The following is a 23,811-nucleotide window of genomic DNA, read 5'->3' on the forward strand; positions in this document are numbered from 1 at the left end:
CAGAAAGATCTGTGACCCTTCAAGGCTTGGAGAGAGTTCCATTCCAGCTAGCGTATAGTAGTGAGTGGCTACATAGCAAGGTTAGTTTCGAATAGGGACCCCTGTCTCGGAGTCGGAATCCGGGGTTGGTTGAGAGATCCGAATTTCTGTCGCGTTTCGTCCTTTCTTCCTCTCCACCGCCGCTTCCCGCTCTCGACTTTGGGTTAGCTAGCTGACTGGGCTTTTCTCTTGGCCGTCTCGTGCTATACCCTCCTGTGAGTACCTCGCTCGTCGCGTTCGCCTGCCTCGCTCGCACCTCGTCCCAAACATTTCTCGAATTCCCAACCGCGCTTGCAACTCGCTCCGGCGACTTGATCTTACCACGATAGACTCTTCAGAGGACCTCGAGGCACACAGTGCTGGCGCCGCTTCATTCCGATCCCTTGCGCGCTCGCTGCTGACCTGTCTTTGCATTTCCCTCAACCCCACTTCTCGCCCTAGTCTCTCCGCCCGCTTTACTAGGACCCCGCTCGCCCATCATGGTCGCGGCTCCCGAGCTCCCGCTCGCGCTGAGCATCAGCTTCGCGCCTGAATCTTCGACCATCTCGATGACTTTGTTCAACCAGCCCGAGGCGTCCAAGCCTGCTCTCCCGCTCGAGTTCAAGTACAAGTACGACCCTTCCACCCCGTACGCTCCGATCCAAGAGATCGTCGAGGACCGCAACCAGCGCATCAAGCAGGTAACGCACACAAATCGCTGTCAACTCGCCAGCTTCGCAACGCACTGATTCCCTTTCCTCCCCCTCGGGTGTAGCACTACTGGGACCTCTGGCAACTCGATGCCTCGTCGACTCAGGGACTCTCGCAACTCAAGATCTCGGACGAGTTCGAAGGAGAAGAGGTCACCATCTCGGAAGACGAAATCGAAGCCTTCTGCCGCGTGGTCGGCCACGAGGGCGAGGCGTACAAGAAGAGCTACAAGACCGGCATGCAGTTCCCCATGGACTTTGCCATCAAGCTCGGATGGAAGGTGCGTCCTTCTTTCCAACCCGGCCCTTCACGCCACACGTTAGCTGACTCGCAATACGATGACCGTGCGCGTGATTTGACAGTCCATCATGAAGCCCATCTTCCCCAACTCGATCGACGGAGATCTCCTCAAGCTTGTGCACCTCTCGAACGGATTCCGCGTCCTGCCGGGAGCTCCCGTTCTCCAACCTGGAGACACCGTCACGTCGACCTCGCGCATCGAGTCGGTCACCAACTCGGACACGGGCAAGACCGTCTCCGTCAAGGGCACCGTCTTCCTCCTTTCGTCGTCCGCCAAGGGCAAGGAGGCCACTTCGGAGCGCATCCCCGTGCTCGAAGTCTCGTCGTCCTTCTTCTACCGCGGCAAATTCACCGACTACGCCCAGACTTTTTCGCGCGTCGATTCGCCCACGTACTCGGTCGACATCAAGAGTCCCGAGGCACTCGCCGTGCTCCAATCCAAGGAGTGGTTCCAATGGGATGACGAGTCGCGCCCGCTCACGGTCGGCACCGACTTGCGCTTCAAGATCGACTCGAGCTACGTCTACGCCGATAAATCTTCGTACTCGAGCGTCAAGGTCTCGGGTGCCGCCTACATCATCACGCCCGAGCAGAAGCTTTCGGTCAAGGTTGCGACCATTGAGTACACTTCCGAGGGTGAGGGTGTCACCAAGGGTGACCCTGTGCTCGAGTACCTCAAGCGTCACGGCACTGCCCTCGAACAACCCGTCATGCTCGAGGGAGGAGGATACACGCTCACCAAGGAGGGTCAATGCACGTTCTGGACCCCGGCGAGCAACCTCGACTACTCGCTCACCTCGGGCGACACGAACCCGATCCACACGAACCCGTACTTTGCCTCGCTCGCGTCCCTTCCCGGAACCATCACGCACGGCATGCATTCGTCGGCCCGCACTCGCAAGTTTGTCGAGCAAATCGTTGCCGACAACGTCGGAGCGCGTGTGCGCAAGTACGACGTCGGTTTCACCGCGATGTGCCTCCCGAACAAGAAGATGGAGGTCAAGCTCAAGCACATCGGAATGACTACCGGTGGAGACCGCCTCATCAAGATTGACACCGTCGACCTCGAGTCGGGAGCTGTCGTCCTCTCTGGAACTGCTGAAGTCTCGCAAGCTCCTGTACGTGCCTATCACGTCTCTTCATTCGCACTGCTTCTGTTGCCATGTACTGATGCCTCGAGTTTCTTTCGCCCTCTCATGTAGACTGCCTACGTCTTCACCGGTCAAGGTTCGCAGGAACCTGGAATGGGAATGGAGCTTTACAACAACTCGCCCGTTGCTCGCGCCGTCTGGGACACCGCCGACGCTCACTTGGGCGAGGTGTACGGATTCTCGATCCTCGAGATTGTCCGCACGAACCCCAAGGAGAAGACTGTTCACTTCGGAGGTCTCAAGGGTCAAGCAACGAGGCAGAAGTACATGGAGATGACCTACACGACCACCGACAAGGATGGCAACGTCAAGACTCTCCCTCTCTTCGGCGACATCGACCTCCGCACCTCGCGTTACACGTTCTCGTCCCCGACCGGTCTCCTCTACGCGACCCAGTTCGCCCAGATCGCCCTCGTCGTCACCGAAAAGGCCGCCTTCGAGGACATGCGCTCCAAGGGTCTCGTTCAGCCCTCGTGCGCGTTCGCCGGTCACTCGCTTGGAGAATACTCGGCCCTCGCCTCGATCGCCGACATCCTCCCGATCTCGGCCCTTGTCGACGTCGTGTTCTACCGTGGTATCACGATGCAACGTGCGGTCGAGCGTGACTCGCAGAACCGTTCGAGCTACGGAATGGTTGCCGTCAACCCTTCGAGGATCGGCAAGTCGTTCGGTGACGCTGCCCTCAGGGAAGTCGTCGAGACCATCGCCAGGCGTGGCAATATCCTCATTGAGGTTGTCAACTACAACGTCGAAGGTCAACAATACGTTGTCGCTGGTCATCTTGTCGGTCTCCAATCGCTCACCAACGTCCTCAACTTCCTCAAGGTTCAAAAGATCGACCTTGCCAAGCTCACCGAGACCATGTCGATCGAGCAAGTCAAGGAACACCTCTGCGAGATCGTCGACGAGTGCGTTCAGAAGGCCAAGGACCTCCAGGAGAAGACTGGCTTCATCACTCTCGAGCGTGGTTTCGCCACGATCCCCCTTCCTGGTATCGACGTTCCTTTCCACTCTCGCTACTTGTGGGCTGGTGTCATGCCCTTCCGCACCTACTTGTCGAAGAAGGTCAACTTGTCCCACTTCAACGCCGATCTTCTCGTTGGACGTTACATCCCCAACTTGACTGCTGTCCCCTACGCCGTCACCAAGGAATACGCCGAGCGCATCCACACTCAAACCTCTTCGCCTCGTCTCGAGAAGATTCTCAAGTCCTGGGACGAAGAGAACTGGGGAGCCTATGAGAACCGCAACAAGCTCGGTTACGCCATGTGAGTCGCTTGTGCCGTTTCCCCCAATCGAATTCGAGTTTCTGAACTGAGTTTGCGATGTCCCTTTCAGCCTCATCGAGCTTCTCTCGTACCAGTTCGCCTCGCCCGTCCGCTGGATCGAGACTCAGGATGTTCTCTTCAAGGAGTTCAAGTTTGAGCGCCTGATCGAGCTCGGTCCTTCGCCGACGTTGACCGGCATGGCCACTCGCACCCAAAAGTACGTTTTCAAGCGCTATGCATTGATCTTGCGCTCTCGTTGACATCTTGGCTCTTTCCCGATAGGCTCAAGTACGATTCTCACGATGGAGCTCTCGGCATCAAGCGTTCCATCTACTGTATCGCAAAGCAGCTCAAGGAGATCTACTACCAGCTCGATGACGAGTCTGGAGGAGATGCTTCTGCTGCTGCCGCCCCTGCTGCCGCTGCTGCACCGACTCCCGCTCCTCGTGCTGCGCCTGCCCCTGTCGCCGCTGCGCCTCCCCCTCCTGCTGCTGCTGGACCCGCCGCTTCGGTCGCCGATGAGCCCCTCAAGGCTGTCGACACTCTTCGCATCATCATTGCGCAGAAGCTCAAGAAGCCCGTCTCGGAAGTTCCCCTCACCAAGACGATCAAGGAGCTCGTTGGCGGCAAGTCGACCCTCCAGAACGAGATCCTCGGAGACCTCCAGGGAGAATTCGCTTCCGCTCCCGAGAAGGGCGAGGAGATGCCCCTTGCCGAGCTCGGAGCCGCCCTCCAAGCCGGATACTCGGGCAAGCTCGGCAAGTACACGACTGGTCTCGTCTCGCGCATGATCGGTTCGAAGATGCCTGGAGGTTTCGGTCTCTCTGCGGTCCAAGCGCACCTTGCCAAGTCCTTCGGTCTCGGTCCTGGTCGCATCGATGGTGTCCTCTTGTTCGCCCTCACGCAAGAACCTGCCAAGCGTCTCGGTAACGAGGGAGAGGCCAAGGCCTGGCTCGACTCGACCGCTCAAGCGTACGCCTCGAACGCGGGAGTCGCGCTCGGAAGCGGAGGAGCTGCCGCTGCCGCTCCCCAGATGTCGTTTGCCGCCCCGGCTGCTGGCGGAGGAGGAGCTCCCGCCGCCGTTGCCGACGAGCCCCTCAAGGCTGTCGACACTCTCCGTGCGATCATCGCCCAGAAGCTCAAGAAGCAGATCCCCGACGTTCCCCTCACCAAGTCGATCAAGGACCTCGTCGGAGGCAAGTCGACCCTCCAGAACGAGATCCTCGGTGACCTGCAAGGAGAGTTCTCGTCGGCACCGGAGAAGGGAGAAGAGCTTCCTCTCGCTGAACTCGGCGCTGCACTCCAATCGGGCTACTCTGGCACCCTCGGCAAGTACACCAGTGGACTCGTCGCGCGCATGATGGGAGCCAAGATGCCCGGAGGTTTCGGCTTGTCCGGCGCCAAGGCTCACCTCGCGAAGACTCACGGTCTTGGACCGGGACGCACCGATGGTGTCCTCCTCGTCGCGCTCACCAAGGAGCCCGAGAAGCGTCTCGCGAGCGAAGGTGAAGCCAAGGCCTGGATTGACGGTGTTGCGTCGACCTACGCCTCTCAAGCTGGTATCTCGCTCGGCGGTGGCGGAGGCGGAGGAGGCGGAGCTGTCGGAGGAGCTGGCATGATGATTGACACCGAAGCGCTCGACAAGATGCAAGGCAAGCAAGACGACTTTGTCTCGCAGCAAGTTGAAGTCTTCCTTCGTTACCTCGGACGCGACTCTCGCACCGGTCACCGTCTTGCCGATCTCCAGAAGGCCGAGGTTGCCTCTCTCCAGAAGAGGCTCGACGCGATCGCGCGCGAGCATGGAGACGACTACATCAGCGGTATTCAACCCGTTTTCACGCCCCTCAAGGCTCGCCACTTCAACTCGAGCTGGAACTGGGTCCGTCAAGACGCTCTCATGATGTGGATGGACATCCTGTAGGTTTTCTCCTGTCTTTGCTCCTGTGCATTCTCGGTTTCTGACGAGAATCTCGTTTCGCAGCTTCGGCCGTCTCACCACTGTTGACCGCGACATCACCGCTCGCTGCCTTGTCATCATGAACCGTGCTGACCCTGCCCTCGTGAGTACCTGCAACCTGGAATTTGATGGCGGATGTCTCCGACTGACGTGTCTTCTGCGCTCGGTCAGATCGATTACATGCAATACACGATCGACAACACCCCGGTTCACCTCGGCGAGAAGTACGTCCTCGCGAAGCAATTCGGACAAACCCTGCTCGACAACTGCCGCGAGATGATCGGTCAAGCTCCGCTCTACAAGGACGTCACCTTCCCGACCGCCCCCAAGACGACCGTCACCGCCAAGGGTGAGATCATCTCGGAGGAGGTCCAACGTCCTGGAGTGTCTCGCCTCGAGAAGTATGTTGCCGAGATGGCCGCTGGATCCAAGATCAGCGTCGCCAGCGTCAACGTGAGCACCCTTTCCTCTCGATCGCTATGTCAGTCTTCGCAAACTCACTTCGCTCTTTCGCGCCTCCTCGTAGCTCGACAAGGTCCAAGACCAGATCGAGAAGCTTTACAAGCTCGTCAAGCTTCAACCCCAGATTTCCAAGACTCACATGCAGTCGATCAAGTCGCTCTACGCCGAAGTCGTCCGTGGTCTCGGCAAGGACGTCGCCCCCAAGCCCCAAAAGACTGCTGCTCGCACTCGTCGTCCCTCGAGTCAGTTCCTCCGTCCGTCGGCTGTCCCCGAGCCGACCTCGCTCGCCGAGGACAAGATCCCCCTTCTTCACCTCAAGCGAAAGATCGGCAACGAGTGGTCGTACTCGAGCAAGCTCACTTCGCTCTACCTCGACATCCTCAAGGAGATTGCCACGTCTGGTGTCACGTTCGAGCACAAGAACGCGCTCATGACCGGTGTCGGCAAGGGTTCGATCGGTATCGAAATCGTCAAGGGTCTCCTCGCTGGAGGTGCTCGCGTCGTCATCACCACTTCGCGTTACTCGAGGTCGACGTGAGTTTCTCCCTGTACCTGTGCGACCTCTTATCCCAGTGTGATTGACGCTCTTGTGTCGTTCAGTGTCGAGTACTACCAAGCCATCTACCAGGAGTGCGGATCCAAGGGATCTTCGCTCACGGTCGTTCCCTTCAACCAAGGTTCGAAGCAAGATGTTGAAGCTCTCGTCGACTACATCTACTCCAAGGACAAGGGTCTCGGCATGGATCTCGACTACATCCTTCCCTTCGCTGCTCTTCCCGAGAATGGCCGCGAGATCGACGGACTCGACGACCGATCTGAGCTCGCTCACCGTATCATGCTCACCAACCTCCTGCGTCTTCTCGGTGCCGTCAAGTCGAAGAAGGCTGCCCTTCAGCTCACGACTCGCCCCACCGAAGTTGTCCTTCCCCTCTCGCCGAACCACGGTCTCTTCGGAAACGACGGTCTGTACTCGGAGAGCAAGATCTCGCTCGAGACTCTCTTCAACCGTTGGTCGTCCGAGAGCTGGGGCGAGTACCTCTGCATTGCTGGTGCCGTCATCGGATGGACTCGTGGCACTGGTCTCATGAGCGCCACCAACTCGGTCGCCGAAGGTATCGAGGCTCAAGGTTGCCGCACCTTCTCCGCCAAGGAGATGGCATTCAACATTCTCGGACTCATGCACCCTCTCGTCTTCGACGTTGCGCAGATTGAGCCCGTCTGGGCCGATCTCAACGGTGGAATGGACAAGCTTCCTGACCTTGCCAACCTCACGACTGACATCCGCACCAAGCTCAACCAGACTGCTGCGACCCGTCGCGCGATCGCCAAGGACAACGCTGCTGATTACAAGGTCGCTCACGGCCCGACTGCCGAGCAGATCCACACCCAAGTCAAGGTTGCGCCCCGTGCGAACTTCTCGCTTCCGTTCCCCGAGCTCAAGCCCATCGACGCCAAGTCGGAGCTCGCCCAACTCCGTGGCTTGATCGATCTCGAGAAGGTTGTCGTCATGACCGGTTACGCTGAAGTCGGTCCTTTCGGTTCGTCGCGTACCCGTTGGGAGATGGAGGCGAACGGCACGTTCTCGATCCAAGGTACCCTCGAGCTCGCTTACATCACGGGCTTGATCAAGCACTTCGATGGTCGTCTCAAGGATGGATCGCTCTACGTTGGATGGGTCGACGCCAAGACGAACGAGCCCCTCGACGACAAGGACGTCAAGGCCGCTTACGAGAAGCACATCCTCGCGCACACCGGTATTCGCATGATCGAGCCCGAGCTGTTCGGCGGCTATGATCCCAAGCGCAAGGGATTCGTGCAAGAGATCGAGCTTCAGCACGATCTCGAACCCATCGAGGCGTCTGAGGAGGACGCGAACCGCTTCAAGCGCGAGCACGAAGAGAAGGTCGACGTGTACTCGGACGACGGCAGCAAGTACTTTGTCAAATTCAAGAAGGGCGCCAAGATCCAGGTTCCCAAGGCTGTCGCGTTCGACCGTCTTGTCGCTGGTCAAAGTGAGTTGTTCTGTTTTGCATCATAGCGCATACGCTAACGAGACTTGCTTCATCCTCACTCGTCAGTTCCGACTGGATGGTCGCACAAGGCTTTCGGCATCCCCGACGATATCGCCGCTCAAGTCGACCGTACCTCGCTCTGGGCTCTCGTTTCGGTTGCCGAAGCCCTCATGATGGCTGGTGTCACCGACCCGTACGAGCTCTACAAGTACGTTCACCCCAGTGAGGTCGGTTCGTCGCTCGGTTCCGGTATGGGAGGTATCGTCTCGATCTCGAAGATGTTCCGCGACCGTCGCGAGGAGAAGGACGTCCAGAAGGATATCCTCCAAGAGACGTAAGGGTTTCTACTCGGTTGCTCACCTTTGCCAGACTGTTCCCGCTCATCCTTCTCTTCTCGATGGCAGCTTCATCAACACCGTTGCTGGCTGGGTCAACCTCCTCTTGCTCTCGTCGTCCGGACCTATCAAAATCCCCGTCGGAGCTTGCGCCACCGCGCTTCAATCCGTCGAGATCGCGTGCGACACGATCCTGAGCGGCAAGGCCAAGGTCATGATTGCGGGAGGTTACGATGACTTCTCGGAGGAAGGCTCCTACGAGTTCGCTAACATGAAGGCCACGTCCAACTCAGAGACTGAGTTCGCTGCCGGTCGCGAGCCCAACGAAATGTCCCGTCCCACCACCAGCACTCGTGCTGGATTCAGTTCGTCTTGTTTCTCTGGGGTTCTGCGCATTGACTTTCTTTGACTGACTTTTCTTTCACGAACAACAGTGGAGGCTCAGGGATGTGGTGCTCAAGTGCTCATGTCGGCCAAGACTGCAATTGAGATGGGAGCGACCATCTACGGAAGTGAGTAGCATCTTTCAACGCTTTTCGTGTGGCCTAGCTCACCGTGGCTCGTCGCGTACACCAGTTGTCGCCTACACTGCTACTGCCACCGACAAGGCTGGTCGTTCGATTCCTGCGTAGGTCTCAAATGGCCCGTTCTTCCTGAGGGGCCAAAGCTAACTTCGCATGACTCGTTCATTCCAGTCCTGGACGTGGTGTTATGGGTACCGCCCGTGAGGTCGCTGCCAAGTACCCCTCGCCCATCCTCAACGTCGCCTACCGCCGTCGTCAGCTCGAGTTCCGCCGTCGCCAGATCTCTCAGTGGCTCTCGAACGAGACCGAGCTCCTCAAGTTCGAGGTCGAGTCGCATGGCCACGCCGAGAAACTTCCTTCCGACTTTGTTTCGGAGCGTCTCGCTTCGATCGAGCGCGAGGCCAAGAGGCAAGAAGCTGAGGCACTCGCCACTTACGGAATGCTTTCCGGAAGTGATCCCTCGATCGCTCCCCTTCGTCGTGCCCTCGCCGTCTGGGGTCTCACGATCGACGACGTCGGAGTTGCCTCCGTGAGTTTTCGCTCCGCTTCCAGTGCTTTCTCGAGAACGCGTGCTGATGAATGGTTCCCGTGATCAGTTCCACGGCACTTCGACCGTCGCCAATGACAAGAACGAGTCGAACGCTTACAACGAGCAGTTCCGCCACCTTGGACGTGCTAAGGGTAACGCTTGCCCGGTCATTGCGCAGAAGTGGCTCACTGGTCAGTCTTTGTTCCCGATGAGTCTTCACAAGTTGCGCTCCGTCTGACATCCGCACTCTGCACGCAACATAGGTCACCCCAAGGGAGGTGCTGCTGCCTGGATGCTCAACGGAATTGCCCAGACTATCCAGTCGGGTCTCATTCCTGGCAACCGGTTCGTCCTCTTATTTATGCCTTTGCTTATTGTGGCACGCAACTCATCAGGATTGCCACTATTCGCAGCAATGCCGACAACATCTCGCAAGAGCTCCGTGCCTTCGAGTACCTCCTTTACCCGTCCAAGTCGATTCAGACCGATGGAATCAAGGCTGGTCTCCTCACTTCGTTCGGTTTCGGCCAAGTCGGAGGACAAGCCCTTATCATCCACCCCGAGTACCTCCTTGGATCGCTCGAGCCTTCGACTTTCGAGTCGTACAGGGAGCTCAACGCGGTCCGCCGCAAGGGTGCCTACCGCCGCTTCAACGACGTGAGTTCTTCGTATCGTCTGGTCGGTCCCAGGCTTTCTGCTGACCGCGTCCATTCGCTCTCGCCGAATAGTTCTTCGCTTCTGGCAAGCTCGTCGTCATCAAGGAGGGCGCTCCTTTCGACCCCGAGCTCGAGACTCCCGTTCTTCTCAACCCGCTCGCCCGTACCACGGACAACGCCAAGACTGGCTCGTTCGCGTTCGCCAAGAAGCTTCCCACGTCGGCTTACCCCACCGACAAAGCCTCGAACGCTGCCATCGCTTCAAAGCTCGTAGCCGCGGCTACCGCTGGTGTCTCGAGCGTCGGAACTGACGTCGAGCTCATCTCGGCTATTCCGGCTGACAACGAAACCTTCCTCGAGCGCAACTTCACCGCCAACGAGCTCGCGTACTGCCGCTCCTCGCCCGACTTCAAGGCCTCGCTGGCCGCTCGCTGGGCTGCCAAGGAAGCTACTGTCAGTATTGCTTCCTCTTCTATGCTCGTATTCGCACCACGCTGACCTGTAATTATTCTGCGCGATTAGTTCAAGTCCATGAAGACCACCTCGAAGGGCGCCGGTGCTTCGCTCATCGACATCGAGGTCGTCTCGACCGAGACCGGTCCTACCATCGCTGTTCACGGTGCCGCCAAGGCCGCCGCCGACGCTGCCGGTATCACCTCGTTCGAAGTCAGCCTCTCTCACTCCGAGGACGTTGCTGTCGCCGTCGTCATCTCGAAGGCTTAGAGTCCAGGGTTTTATAGAGATAGCTAGTTCCCTCTTGCTTTAGGCTTTCCTCTGATTTGTCTTCTTTCTGGGGTTTTTGGAATGTCACCTTCTCTTCTCTCTCTCTCTCTCTCTCGATCTGGGTTCAAGGTCAATGAGCGATACGCTCAAAACGCTCTGTGAAAAGTGGGCTGTGCTTTTAGCATGCTCAATGCGCGACAGTTTATCCTACGGTTCTGGTCTACCTATCTACCTCCTTCCCTGCATACTGTCCCGCTCCTGCCGCATTCGCGCCCGCAAGTGCTTCGCAAGGTCAATTTGCCCGCGTCGTTCGAACGCCGAAATCAGTGTCCGGAACGCAGGTATCCGCACTTTGTTGAATTCCTTCTGTGAGATGTCTTCTCGACGAGCCAGCTCGGAAGAAGGATCAGAGTCCTTGAGGTCGATCCCGAGCACGACTTGTGTCAATTGTACAAGTCGCCCGCTGTCACATTCGCGCGTCCAACGCGTTATGTTCTTGAGCAAGAGGTTCGGGGTAATGTCAACCTCTAGCGGTCCTTTCTGGTGTTGCTGTCGCTGTTGATCCTTGATCGCATTTCTAATCTTGCGCATTTGCGCCAGTCCACCTCCCCTCCTCTGAATCCGCACAACTTGCTCGATCGGTCTCTCGTACCGTTCTAGCTGGTCCCAATCTTGCTTTTTCTCCTTGATAGTTCTGGCCTGCACGTCTTGCCGGATCATGTCCCGCTGCAGGAGGATTGTACGCGTCCTCGAATCCTGACCGACTCGAGCTCCGTCCATCGCTGCAAGTGTGTTGTGTACCGCTCGATCTGATCCGAATCGCACGACGAGGTGCAACAGCTTGTTCCACACGTCGATGGAAGGTTCGAGCCCTCTCTGCTTGACGAGCGTAAAATCCTGACGAGCAATGTCGAGATTGCGACGGGCTGCCGACCGATGAGAAAGCGATGCGAATCGAGCTGAGACGGCAGCGTTCGTGAGGGACAAACGATCGTGCGAGAGGAGCGCGGTCCACGTTGCTTGCGAGGTCGGATGATGCGAGCTCGCAAGGAGAGGGTACAGGTAGCTCAGACGCAGCTCGTTCGAGGGTATAGTCGTCACGATCTCGCGTGCGAGAGCAGGGTGACGAGATCTGCACAGGTGTCGAAGAGAATCGACGACGATAGACCGGCAGCGTTTCTGCGCGAGATTCGAGACCAAGGTCATAGTCGCACGCGCAATCACAGGTTCGAGGGGTCGATTGATCGCGAATGCTGTTCGGAGAAGGTACAGGCCGCGATCGATTCGTTCGATGTCGTCCTCATTCAATGATCCAACCCGCTCGCAAGTTGCGGCAAATGCCTCAGCGAAAGGCACGACAACTGCGTGATCGCTCCTCGTGTGTTTCTGAGATGCGACGAGGTCGAGAGCTGACACGACGAGGTCTAGTTTCAGATTCGATGGCAGGTCGAGAGCCAGAATGCGCGTAATGATGTCTAATCTCTGCGCTCGAGCTGCTGCCTTGCCGAGCTGCTGCACGATCTCGGGATGGGCGTCGAAAGACAGGATTCTGTCGCAGATCGTGTCGAGTACGTGCCTATCGAGTGTCGGCGAGTCGACGAAGAACTTGCCGCGCGTCGAGCCCATTCTTGGGTATATGATCGACAAGAGCGTTGAGAGGGTAAAGGTATCGACATCGATGTCGACAGATGATGCATTCTGGTCAAGGACGGGAAGAAGGCGGTACGTCTCGAAGGCTTGAACGCCGAGTGACCGTCGAGCGCTGTCCAATTGTCCCGCCGCGCGAGATTTGACCCAGTACAACAAACTTGCGACTCCGGTTCTGTCACGCGTGTATGCCGACACCTGATTGCGTGCGACGGCCTGAACCAGTGCACACCGACTTGAATGCGCCGAGCTCTGTTCGACCGATGCCACCCATTCACTGGCTGCGTGATCCGAGATGAGCAAATTGAGTGCCTGAACTTCATCGATCCGGTCTTCGGCTTGTTCCCGCGCAGTCTTGCTCGTGAGCCTGTCCCGCCGCTGCTCGCTAGCCGCAACTTTTCTTCGTGCGAGCAAACCGAGCGCGCTCGCGCCGAGCATGATCGCTTGGAGGAAGAACGGTGTGAAGAATTGAGAGTTGGTCGAGTACGGCTCGGGGTTGAGGGTTATTGGTGGCGGCGGGGTTGGCGGGACCTGGTTCGCGTGACGCGCGTCGGCAGCTTGTTGGCGGGCTCGGGCGATGATTTCGACTGGCGACAACTCTGGGTAGTCGAGCGAGAGAGCCTTGACCCTGGCGAGAATCGCAGGGAGGTCGGCAACGGTTTGCTCTACTTCGTCCTGTGTGACCAGCGGTGTGTTTCCGTTTTGGAAGGTTGCACGGTCTTGGGGAGATCGAGTAGGTGGGCAGGGTACAAAGGGATCATCAAGGCGAACAGCTGAGGAGCGCGTGCCGAGGTCAGCGAGCACCGGGGGCAAAGGAGTCAGATAGCGTACCGCTCGTTGAGGCAACTGGAACGTAGGCTTCCATGTCTGGCTGGGCGACAGTACGTCTGACGGTAGCGCGCGAGTGGATTGCCCGCGAGTGCGTGGTGTTGACTGCATCTGTACGCCTGGCGAGACGATCCGTGGCTGCATAGCTGGCTCTTGAAACTTTCTTGTCTTGGTTCGATGTCGATGCGTGCCGAGGCTGAGGACACGGTCGCGCGAGAGATGGTCGCAGACTCGGCGCGAGAAATGTCAGGAACAGCTCGGGGACTGCGCCCGGACCAGGTCGAGGCATACAAGACCTCGGATCGGTGGTGCACCGTGAGTTCCGGACGAGTACGGCGAGAGAAGTGTTACGCAAAATAACACGGGCCGTTCTGCGCGCGCACATGCACGGCGCCCGGAGCGCTATCCGGACTGAATTCTCGCGCCTCTGTAGTATTCAGGCCATTGCTTCCTTGTGATGCCAGTGAAATCATCTATCTCTCGACAAGACGAAGTGGAAGATGTTCTACTCTGACAGTGGGCTGGGACCGCGACGTCGCAACGGCGCTACGGGCCTAGCTTCTCCTGGAATCCCGCTTTCTACAGCCGGGGACACTATGTACCTGAACGCATCGGAAAAGTATGATAACACAGTGATCAGAAAAGCGAAGTATAAACATGGGCTATAGCAGAAGTTCACGACTGCATCTCGCTGAGGATCGATCTGCTGCTCCTCGCCGGCGTTTTGGCCGCCTGCAAGTCAACTGTGACTACCCTGGAGCGCAAAGATCGTTTGAGAATCGTCGGCGGCTCTTGCGAAACAACAGACTCGTCGTATTCTGACGTGAGCTCGTCCTCCACTCCGTCAAGCGTCACCTCGGGCTCGGACTCGGTCTCGTCGTAGAAGCGCAGGTCGGGCTGTTCGAGTTCGACGCGGCTTCCCTCGTCGTCATCGTCGTGTGGGACGCTATCGTGCGTGGCTGGCTCGAGGTCCGCTTCGTCGAGATCATGCTCCGCTTTGCCGACGGCTCGAGGCGTTCCTTGTTCTTCCTCGTTCTCCTCTAAGCCCCCGGGTGTCTCCTGCTCTTCACCCAAATCGCTGTCGTCGTAATCTGCCGAGTTCTGTGCGTCGTTCAAAGGTACAGAGAAGGATCGACTGGCATCGGTGTGCTCGTCTTCGGTAACTTCGTCCTCTTCGAATGAGGTATCGACATCGGTGTAAGAAGCCGATTCGGGAAAGAATATCGGTTGTTGTTGACGCGAGCGCGATTGCAGCGGTGTAGGTGGAGGAATCATTGGCCGCTGGCTTGTCGGTCGTCGAGAAGGAGAAGGAGCCTCGGACTCGTCTTCTTCACTGTCGGAATCATCAGAATCGACATCCTCGACCTCCTCTATCTCGGATGCGTGGTCTTCGGTCTGACCAAGACGATCTGGTTCCGCGTGTCTTGTCGTTTCAATTGTGTTGCGAGGACCGCCGGGAAAGTTCAACGTCACGACCGGTCGACCTGGCAGTCGGAGCTGAGCAGGAGACTCGTCCAGTCGAGGGGGTGTTTCCAATACGATAGACGCCGTTTGGCAAGACTCGGGGGAGAGTGGCGCCGTGAGATGGAATCCCGGCGCCTGTTGAACCATCGGAAAGCAGTCGTCGTCAGAGAGAGAAAGTACAGGAGAAGGCGCCGTGGCAACAACTCGGGCGGGACAAGGAGTGGAGGCGACCAGCGGCGAAGGCGAAGGCGGTAGCGTAGTGTCGGCGAGAAGAGATCGTTCGGAAGCATCAGTGGTGAGCGCCAGGTTGTCCAACGCAATCGAGACGTCGAGGAAAGGAGGAGAGCGCTGGATATGCGAAGGTGCGGTGTCCGCAGGAGCGAGTGTTGCGGTCGAATCTGTCGACAAGTCTGCGTTTTCAGAATCTTCGGAAGGGGCTGACGTGCTGAGCATTGAAGGCCGTTCTTGTTCCGATGTCTCTTGCAGGAACGGCGATGGAGGCAAATCACCGACGAGGCGAATCTCATTTACGGTTGGAGAGGCACAGTCCATGTCTTCATCCTCGTCCTGCTCCATCGGATCTTTGCGCTCCATTTCTGGGCCTGTCACATCGTCGCGGTGACTCTCCTCCCACGCGGTGTGGTCCACCTCCATCGAGAGCTCGTCCCGATCCGCCGACTCCTCGTGTTTACTGCCACTGGCGTCCCTCAGTTCCGGCGCAACTGTGATGTTGGCTTCGGCTTGACGTTGTTCAGTGCCTGACTCGTACTGTTCAGCCGTCTGTGCTTCTTCGATGGACGCGAGTGCCTCTGCTTCGTCCTGCTGTTCCGGGACTTCGATAGCCTCTGCCGTGGACGCCTCTTCTTGCTCGTCTTCTCCTTCTTTCGCTTCTTCCTCGGCTTCCGCTACCTCCTCTTCCTCTGTCTCTTCCACTTCTTCCGTCTCCTCTTCCGAATCTTCTTCTTCCTCTTCCTCCACCTCTTCCACCTCATCTTGTTCGTCTTCGATGGGTAGTGGAACTTCTTTGGCTCTCTCCGCTTCTTCCCTCAGCCGGAGGTCTTCAGCCTCGCTTTCTGCTTTCTCCAGGATCCTACGCTTGACCGCCGCAGCTTCGAGCGCTGCGATTTCTGCTGCAGCGGCCTTCCGTTCTTCCTCTTTCTTCCTCTCCTGTTCTGCGACTGACTCTTTCTCGCGACGCGCGCGAGCGGCGAGCGTAGATGTCGGAGGCGCGGCTTTGACGGTCGACTTGGATACGCCCGACGCAGTCACTGGACGTGCACTCGCACCGGATCGGGTCGACAGACTTGTGGACGTGACAGGCGCTCTTGCCGAACTTTTGGACATTGTCGTTGCGGCTGTGGGCTTGTGAGGGCGGAATGGCGCAGAAGTCGACAGGGTCGGAGGAACGGGACGATTGGCGCCCACAGTCGGAGCTGTGTTCGATCGGGTGAAATTTGAGGAGGTAGATCGCGAAAGGTTGGAGGACGCGGACGTTGCTGGGTTGGGCAGAACAGAAATGGGGAGTGTAGCCGGTTCGGGGGCTGTAGCAGTCGGCGGTGCCACGCGCCTAGCTCTTCGTGGCTCTGCAGCCGGAGCATTCGCGGTGACCGCGCCCGTTCGGATGGCAGGTTTGAACGGAGGAGCGGAAGACGTGCCCGCTCTAACAGCTGTAGTTGGTCTGAACGAGGACGCAGATGCAACGGTAGTCGAAGAGGTGGCAGTCGTGACGCTCGAATGATGCGACGCAGATGAGCTGAGGTCTCTCGGTCGATCTTCATTACGAGACACCGAGCGAGAAGAGGGATTGCTGGCTGTCCTTGCGGAAGGATCGCCGCGGGTGGTTCGAGGCGGAGGACCCATTCCGACAGAATTCTTGAGCGCTGAGCGAGATGACGGATTGATGGCAGGGACCGTAGCGGAGACAGCTGGACCTCGAGTAGCGCTCGAACTGGGCAATGGCCGGGATCCAGCGCCTACAGAACGGTTGAGAGCAGAGGCCGTCCGAGCCGGTGCTGAGGTTGCAGCAGAATGTGGTGCGGCGTGACTGACGGAGGAAGCAAGGGCAGAGGGGACGCGGGGTTTCTTGACGAGAGCCGGTCCTTTCGAGGACGACGTAGTTTCGGACGAAGAAGCATTCACGTTCAGATACCGTCGGATGGTCGGAGTCATCGGAGACGTGAAGCTGCAGCGATGCCAAAGCGTCAAGCGCAGGCCGCGAGGTGGTGAGAAAGCAGAGGACAAACCTTGCAACTCGGTCGGGCCATTCTTTTCTGTAGACCTCCCAACATTTCTTCGCCTCCGCTCTGACCTTGACATCCTTGTCTACTGCAGCAGTCTTGATGATCCATTCCAACTCTTCGATTCGCCTGTCGAGCACATCTTTGGTAATCTGCAGTTCACCTCCCGGCCCCGAACTGAGGATGTACGTTGTAATCTCGGTCGCCTTCTCCCTGAACGATGCGCTCTTGCCAGACTCGCCTTGCCATTCTGCGACTACGAAGCGCAGGACATCGACGAGTTTCGTGTTCTTGACTATGCTCGTGATCGTGGTTGTCGATCGGTTGATGTAGAGTTTGTTCGTGCGACAGAGCAGTCGAAGAAGTGTGGGAAGATACAGAGGCAGTAGAGGTGCAAATTGAGGCCCAAGCCGCGTCGAGGACCCTATCAGGTCCAATGTTGATCCACTGAGGCGAGTTCGCTCGGTTGCAAGCTGTGGCCCAATCCTCGTTGATGCTCCGTCGCTTAGGCAAGCCAATTGAAACTACTCACGGATCTGATCAAACCATTCGCCAGGGTCTTGTCTCGCATGCCTCGCACGTATTCATCGGCGAGTTCCTTCTTGCCGGCTCCGCCTCGGACAACGGCTTGAAACCGCTTGACCGCTTTGTCGATCTTCTCCCATGTATGCTCAGTCTCTTCAAGTGCAAGAGCGGCTTGAAGCGAGTCGAATTCAATGCGCAATTGTGCCGGAGAGGTGATCTGGTTGTTGTTTATTGATTGTTAGAAACAGATACCGCAGAATGTAAGAAGACTGGACCTACGGGGATCTTGTCTGGATCCGGTGGTCTCGGCATTGCTAATGCTGTAGGCGAACCTCAGCTATGCGAGCTGTAACGATGGAGAGACGCGTTGATGTTGAGGTAGCTTCCACCTCCGCGCCTCGCGCTCGCCAATAATCTTCGATCTTGTATTGAGCATTATGATTAGAGTAAAGTACTATGTTTTCTAATTGCATGACGAATCTCCATAACGTCCTGCTGAATACAGCTTCTACTGAACTTAGCGGCAGTCTGCAAGCTGCGGGCGAGCACAATCGTACTGTCTCTTTTGCAATCAAACCTGGGCGTGCTCGCTCAAAGCCCGCGAGACGAAACGTCGGAAGAGGCAAAGACAAGGTCACAGCGCACGCACAAAGCCCGTATCAGTTTTCGGTCGCCCTGCTCAGCTCGATGTCGGCTCGACTGGCACACTAGGTTCTCAGCATTCACTTCCGCGTCTCTCCCGGAAAGCTCCCTACTTTGTCGAACTGACCGTGGGAGAATGGACACAGCGAAGCTGTTTTGGTCAACGAACCGGCGATTTCGACAGACGATGGTCTACTGTATATACTCGTTCAACAATCAGCGCGCCAAGCTGTCTCCAACGCATGGTGATGAGTCTGGCGCGAACGAGTTCAGCTTGCCGACATACCAATTTCTTCTTGCTCATACTTCTCTCACGCCTATTTTTCCTAACCATGCTTGTATAGTGAGGTCTGCTTACATTGATTCTGTGGGGGTGGAACAGGCTGGTCAAGGCAAGACAGTAAATGCGACCGAAAGCTGGAGAGCGAGACAACACGAAGTCCGAGACGGCAAAATTCTCGAACCACAAGCGAGATGCGATTTTGGCGAGATTTTTCGCCTGTCCGATAGAAACCCTGGCGCGCCCGGCACCCATGGTTTTTCCTCAGACCAACTCGTGAGTACCACCGCTGCACTGCCTGTTTCTTTTCTGAGCGCTTCCGCTGAAACTGCTCTGTTCTCCTACTCTCAGAGTCAGGATCTAGTTATAGTTTCTCTCTGGTTGTCTTGCTCCTTTCAAACGAGCTACACTGTTTTCAGACCACGATGACCTCTGAGGCGTATCCCCATCACAAGCGAGAACTCGAGCACCTCTCCCCTTTTGGGCAGGCGTGCTCGTCGATGACCTTGAGCTCGAATGCACCTCCCTCTCCTTCGTTGAGATGGGTTGTCCGGCTTTTCTCTCTTCCTTCGGGTCGAGAGTGGGCTGTGCTTCGCAGCGCGGTGGATGCGACCTGGACTGAGTCTGATCCTCAGCACTGTAGTTCTTTTGATAGCTTGCAACCAAAACATTGCTCTTCACTTTTTCTCCTTCGCACATTCTGGCGTCGCTTTGAGCCGAGGGTCTCCATACTCTGAGCTTGGGAGATGTTGCGGCCAAGTTCCTTGCCTACTCAGCAAACCCAGTTAGTGTACGGCATGGCGCCTTGCTCCCCTATGGTTGCTTTAGACTTGTCGGACAGACCAGGATGATCTGTCTTTCGACGTCAACTCGCCCGAATTCCGGGTTCGCGTGTTCTTCTACTTTCAACTTCTTCACACGACGACTTGGTGCAGGGCTCAGTAATACCTGCATTGGTCTCGGATGGCATCGCTTCCGCTTGCAGCGTTGCCGATACAAGGTCCCGCAGCCTACCTCGATGACGACCCATCTCATTCAACCTTCCAGCTACCGACACATCTCACGTCGTTCTCGTATTCTCCGACACGCGAGCTCCTCCTCAACGACGACCGAAAGGACGAATCGATTGCGCTGTACCGAGAGCCACGACTCGGCAGCAACCTCAACCAGGGGTTCCATGAAGCAGTTTGGAGGGACGGAACGGTCGACGAGGGACTCGACTCTTTGCTTGACTCGTAGGAGACGCTCCTCTATGTCACTCGCAATGTATGTCTCCGGTTCTGAAGTCGCTTCGGGCTCAATTTGGGCTAGTCTCGCAGCGTATGCCGAAAACGATCCGACTGGAGCTGCCGACCGCATCCTTGGCAAAGTCGCAGTGATCACCTGGCGAGGGATGATGACCAAGCTCATGCTCGCGATGTATGAAGCCGAGAGCGCAAGTAAGGGCATGCGAGCAGACGGCTGGGAGATGAACGCGATGCTCATTGACGTGAGTCCGCTTGCTGATCTTCGGAAATGCGCCAAAGTCAGGACAATTGTCCCCGCGGAAACTACCACAGGGATGTCTGTATCTGGAAGAATCAAGCCCGCCATCCAAATTGGCCGCCAAAGCTGCCTCAGAAAGCGCTTCCGCCGTCCATAGCTACTACGGCTACTCGTTCGAGAGCTTTTCGACCACTTCCGTACCACCTTCACGTTCGTCTCACGGAGAGGAAGAGGCGTTCGGCGTACCAAATACGAATGTTCAATGGTGCAGCGTCGTCAAGACGAATCTCGCTGGATTCCGATTAGTGCTTGGAGGCGAGGTAGACTGCTTGCGACCCGAGGCTGATCTGAAGAGCATCACGTCGAGGGATTTCATCGAGCTCAAGACAAATATCGTTATCCAGTCGCAGAGGGACGAGATCAATTTTGAGCGGCAAGTCCGTTCATTACCTCTCCCAATTCCATACGATCTGGAATTGATACAGCGATTGAGGGCAACAGACAAAAGCTCCTGAAGCACTACATACAGTCTTGTACGATTGATGAACTCCCCAGCTGGTGCAGCGCGTAGAAAGCTGACTGGCAACTTTTGTTTCGACAGTTCTGCTGGGAGTGCCAACAATCACGGTTGGGTTTCGTACTCGAGAGGGTGAACTAGCGGCTTTGCAGACGTTCGACACCCTCGATATTCCCCGATTGTGCGTTTCTCCGCTTGTCCTCGCTTTATTGACATAAGCCCTGACATAGCGCGAATCGTTCATGGTCCAGAATTTCGGGCAAAGCGCATGCTTGGGATGCGTCTGCTTGCCTCGCATCTGCCCGCGCTCTTCTGTGCTTCCTGCACCAAACTCTGTCGAGCTCGATCGCGTCGCGGCTTGTCCATTCAGCGTCTCCTCCGGTGTTCCGCGTTGCGTTCTCGCCACAGCCTGACGCGATGAGGAGACAGCCTTCGGTATCAGTCCGGGAGATTGGACAGGCAGAGTTTGAGCGGGATGTTCTCGGAGGGAAGAAGGCGGAGGAGAGGACCGGGTTCTTGCTCAAGCGTTGGGTTGACGGGATCAGCGAGAGGAAAGAACGTGCATCGATGGAACCTTCGACTTCGTGAGTACAGCTCTCACATCCCGCTCATTTGCGCAACATTCTGATCTCCAAACGATGTGGACCCAGTCGCGTACCGTCACCTTCTGTCCCGCCGCTGGACGAAGTGTCCGCACCGAGCTCGCTTCCGCCCGAGCTGCTGCACGACATGGGCGGAGAAGCTGTCCTGAGCGTCCTTGGTAGTCTGAAAAGATAATCAGGATGAACTTTCGGATTTGAGATTTATAGTCGAGCTCATTGGCCGAGAGGGAGATGGTTCATGCAGAGAGCGACTATCACGCGATCGCAGGAGGCACTGTACGCTTTGGTCTGGCTGGTTTTGAACTCTTGATCGTATTCCGAGAGTCTGCGCGCGAAAAGGCGAGGACGCGGAATACGACGAACCCGATTCGTCGCTCGGGCACACCGACGCGCGGGATCGGCATGCATCGCTTCGATGAGGGGAGTTCACGTCATGGCAAAAACACGATCGGGGATGGCCCTAGCGACGAGCAGTGAGCTGTGGGATCCAGCACAAGCTTTTACGCTGGCGTGAGCTGCCATGTGTCACCCTCGGGACGGCTCGGGAGCGCCGAGACCGGCGGGTGTGGAATGAGGTGCAACTTTTTTTCGGAATCGCCTCCCTTTCCTCTCACCCCTCCGTCCAATCTCTACGTGATCAACAGTACGTGTGTGCTCACCTGCAGATCTGTTGTGCTCGCTGACTTGGTTTCTCTCATTGCGCAGTGCCTTACAAGTCTGGTACGCCACCCCGGAAAACAAGGCCGATTGCGATCTCGCCGCTCATCCCCATCTCTCTCGCATCGTAACAGGTGACGCTTCCAAGGGTGCTGGTCTCTTCAAGACTCGGTAAGCTGCCCTTCTACGCCGGCCTTCCACCTCGCTCTGATGAAGATGTGGACGAGCCGCTTGCCGATCTCGATTGTGTCTACCGGCGTTACTGACCCACATTGCCCTCGCGTTGTTCCGATCTCAGATGTGCTCAATGCCACACCGTCGAGGCCGGAGGAGGTTAGTTTGTCTTTCACTGCGCACGCATTGCCTCGGCGGTTGGTCGATCGACCAATCGCGAGGCAACAATTTAGCACGCGACTTGATGCTGATTGTCTTTGCCGTCTTTCTCCGCTACAGCCAACAAGGGTCAGTAGCATCTTCCATCAATACCGAGTTCATGGAGGAAGGTACCATCGAAGCCCCGACGATGGTGAAATCGCCAGGAGTATTCCGCGGGAAATGCCATGATGGTGATACCCCGGATCGATATGCTCGGCGTTCCGGGAACAAGGGGATTGTGCTCTTGAGTCACAGTACTGACTCTTCTACTTCATCTATCGATCAGTCGGACCCGCTCTCCACGGAATCGTATGTCTTATTCTCGCACCATCTGTTGCACTCTATGAGCGAACTGACAAGCTTGCAATCTTGCAGTTCGGACGTCAATCCGGATCCGTCGAGTCGTACTCCTAGTATGCCTTGCACGATCTCTACTTCCTCATCTGCCCGGATTTCTCCGTCTAACCTTCTCTCCTTCTCTCCTTTCCAGCACTGAGGCCAACAAGAAGGCTGCTGTCCACTGGTGAGCCATACTCTGCATGACTGAAAAGGATTGCAAACTGACTCTGCTACATTCAAATTCAGGGACGAGAACACCCTCTTCGACTACCTCGAGAACCCCAAGAAGTACATCCCGGGTACCAAGATGGGTAAGTTTTCGGTCACCTGAGTGCCAGGGTGGAACTCCGCTAATCGCCACTCATGTTCTTCCTGCGCAGCCTTCGCTGGTCTCAAGAAGGAGAAGGACCGCAACGACCTCATCACCTGGCTCAAGGTGAGACGAGATATCCTACCGTCGGCGCTGACATCGGTCGCTGACGATTGAGACGATCTGCAGGAGTCCACCGCTTAAATTCAACCCAACCTCTGATTATCCATGTTGTAACTTCTTTTGGTTGACTTTAATATTCCCCCGGTGACGGAGTCTAGACGAACCTCCCTCCTATTCCCGCCCTCGCGCTCTCCATAGCGCGCTTTGCTCATAGACAAAATCCTTTCCTTCCTCGCAATCACACCTCATTTTCGAAAACATAACATAAATCTGCATGAGTGAGTTAGGGTCAGAGACCACATATAGTGCAGCTCGCACAACGCCCGTCTTGCGTCCGAAGTACGCTTCGCACCCTCGGTCAGCGCAGTTTTTACCTTGTCCAGAAAACAAGGTGCTCTTGCAAGCAAGCGAGTGTTCTCCGGCAGAGTACCAGCGAGTTGGATCTCTCGACATCGATAACTCAGTCTGTTCGATATGACACATTGTTGCAAGTCGATGAAACAGCAAGGTTGTACGCTCGAGCTTGATTCGACCATCTAAACACGGACGCAGGTGGGTCGTGCCAATGCACCATCTTGCAACATTACATGGGGACTGATCGATGTAGTGAGCTGAGCTATGCTACTGATTGTCTGGTTCGATCAGCGTATTGTGAAGAAACCATCCTTGGAATAAGTGTTGCAAGATGATCGGAGAGGAAACATACAGGGCATGCGGTCCTCAGGAGGTCAGTCAGTGTCGCGCTCGACACAAATCTAAGGAGAGGGGTCCGTGAGCGATAGAAGTGTGACCGCTCATGTCAAAGTGCGAGATCTCGATAATTGTCGATAGCGGAAACTTCGGTGCACAATCCGTATGCGGCGGGTCGTGAAGAGTTCGAAATGTCGAGCTTGGTTGACCGTGACAATTTCCTACTGTTATCGAAAGAAATACGAATCAATAGTCCTACAGGTTGCCGACTAGTCACTGGAGGCGACTTTGGGCCACTATATGCCAGAGCAGGGCACTCGGGTACGCATAGAGCTCTGAAATTTGAAACCATTACCGAACGTGTGCCCTTTTGCCTCCCCCGAGTTCCGAATCCGGTATCGATCAGCAGCGTGAGGTTTAGAGTCGTACACGAAACATAGACAT

The 23,811-nt window shown here is 56.7% G+C and overlaps 4 protein-coding genes across 4 annotated transcripts; 2 read left to right on the plus strand and 2 right to left on the minus strand.

Moving 5' to 3' along the window:
- Nucleotides 1-518: 518 nt before the first annotated feature.
- FAS2 (trifunctional fatty acid synthase subunit FAS2) lies at nt 519-10,646 on the plus strand (the record flags this gene model as incomplete). Its single annotated transcript, XM_076676479.1, has 20 exons — nt 519-719; nt 794-1,009; nt 1,092-2,147; nt 2,232-3,448; nt 3,519-3,665; nt 3,731-5,365; nt 5,430-5,508; nt 5,577-5,858; nt 5,932-6,401; nt 6,468-7,879; nt 7,946-8,213; nt 8,284-8,579; nt 8,649-8,726; nt 8,791-8,842; nt 8,910-9,267; nt 9,335-9,458; nt 9,531-9,612; nt 9,681-9,924; nt 9,996-10,376; nt 10,446-10,646. 20 exons carry the CDS (start codon nt 519-521, stop codon nt 10,644-10,646), a joined length of 8,799 nt encoding a protein of 2,932 aa, XP_076536460.1.
- Nucleotides 10,647-10,874: 228 nt separating this feature from the next.
- JCM15063_000362 (uncharacterized protein) lies at nt 10,875-13,410 on the minus strand (the record flags this gene model as incomplete). Its single annotated transcript, XM_076676480.1, has 2 exons — nt 10,875-13,066; nt 13,125-13,410. 2 exons carry the CDS (start codon nt 13,408-13,410, stop codon nt 10,875-10,877), a joined length of 2,478 nt encoding a protein of 825 aa, XP_076536461.1.
- A 386-nt stretch (nt 13,411-13,796) lies between these two features.
- On the minus strand, nt 13,797-17,659 carry JCM15063_000363 (uncharacterized protein; the record flags this gene model as incomplete). Its single annotated transcript, XM_076676481.1, has 4 exons — nt 13,797-16,767; nt 16,829-17,295; nt 17,355-17,564; nt 17,627-17,659. 4 exons carry the CDS (start codon nt 17,657-17,659, stop codon nt 13,797-13,799), a joined length of 3,681 nt encoding a protein of 1,226 aa, XP_076536462.1.
- A 1,573-nt stretch (nt 17,660-19,232) lies between these two features.
- Nucleotides 19,233-22,758, plus strand: JCM15063_000364 (uncharacterized protein; the record flags this gene model as incomplete). Its single annotated transcript, XM_076676482.1, has 16 exons — nt 19,233-19,504; nt 19,581-19,758; nt 19,829-20,187; nt 20,256-20,287; nt 20,356-20,452; nt 20,523-20,855; nt 20,922-21,031; nt 21,579-21,593; nt 21,665-21,701; nt 21,829-21,863; nt 22,192-22,214; nt 22,281-22,318; nt 22,396-22,428; nt 22,491-22,555; nt 22,625-22,680; nt 22,744-22,758. The coding sequence occupies 16 exons, from the start codon at nt 19,233-19,235 to the stop codon at nt 22,756-22,758; spliced, it is 1,698 nt and encodes a 565-aa protein (XP_076536463.1).
- Nucleotides 22,759-23,811: the final 1,053 nt, after the last annotated feature.

Source organism: Sporobolomyces koalae (genome assembly GCF_050403365.1).
Source record: "Sporobolomyces koalae JCM15063 DNA, S_koalae_JCM15063T_v1_ctg4, whole genome shotgun sequence".
Taxonomy (NCBI): domain Eukaryota; kingdom Fungi; phylum Basidiomycota; class Microbotryomycetes; order Sporidiobolales; family Sporidiobolaceae; genus Sporobolomyces; species Sporobolomyces koalae.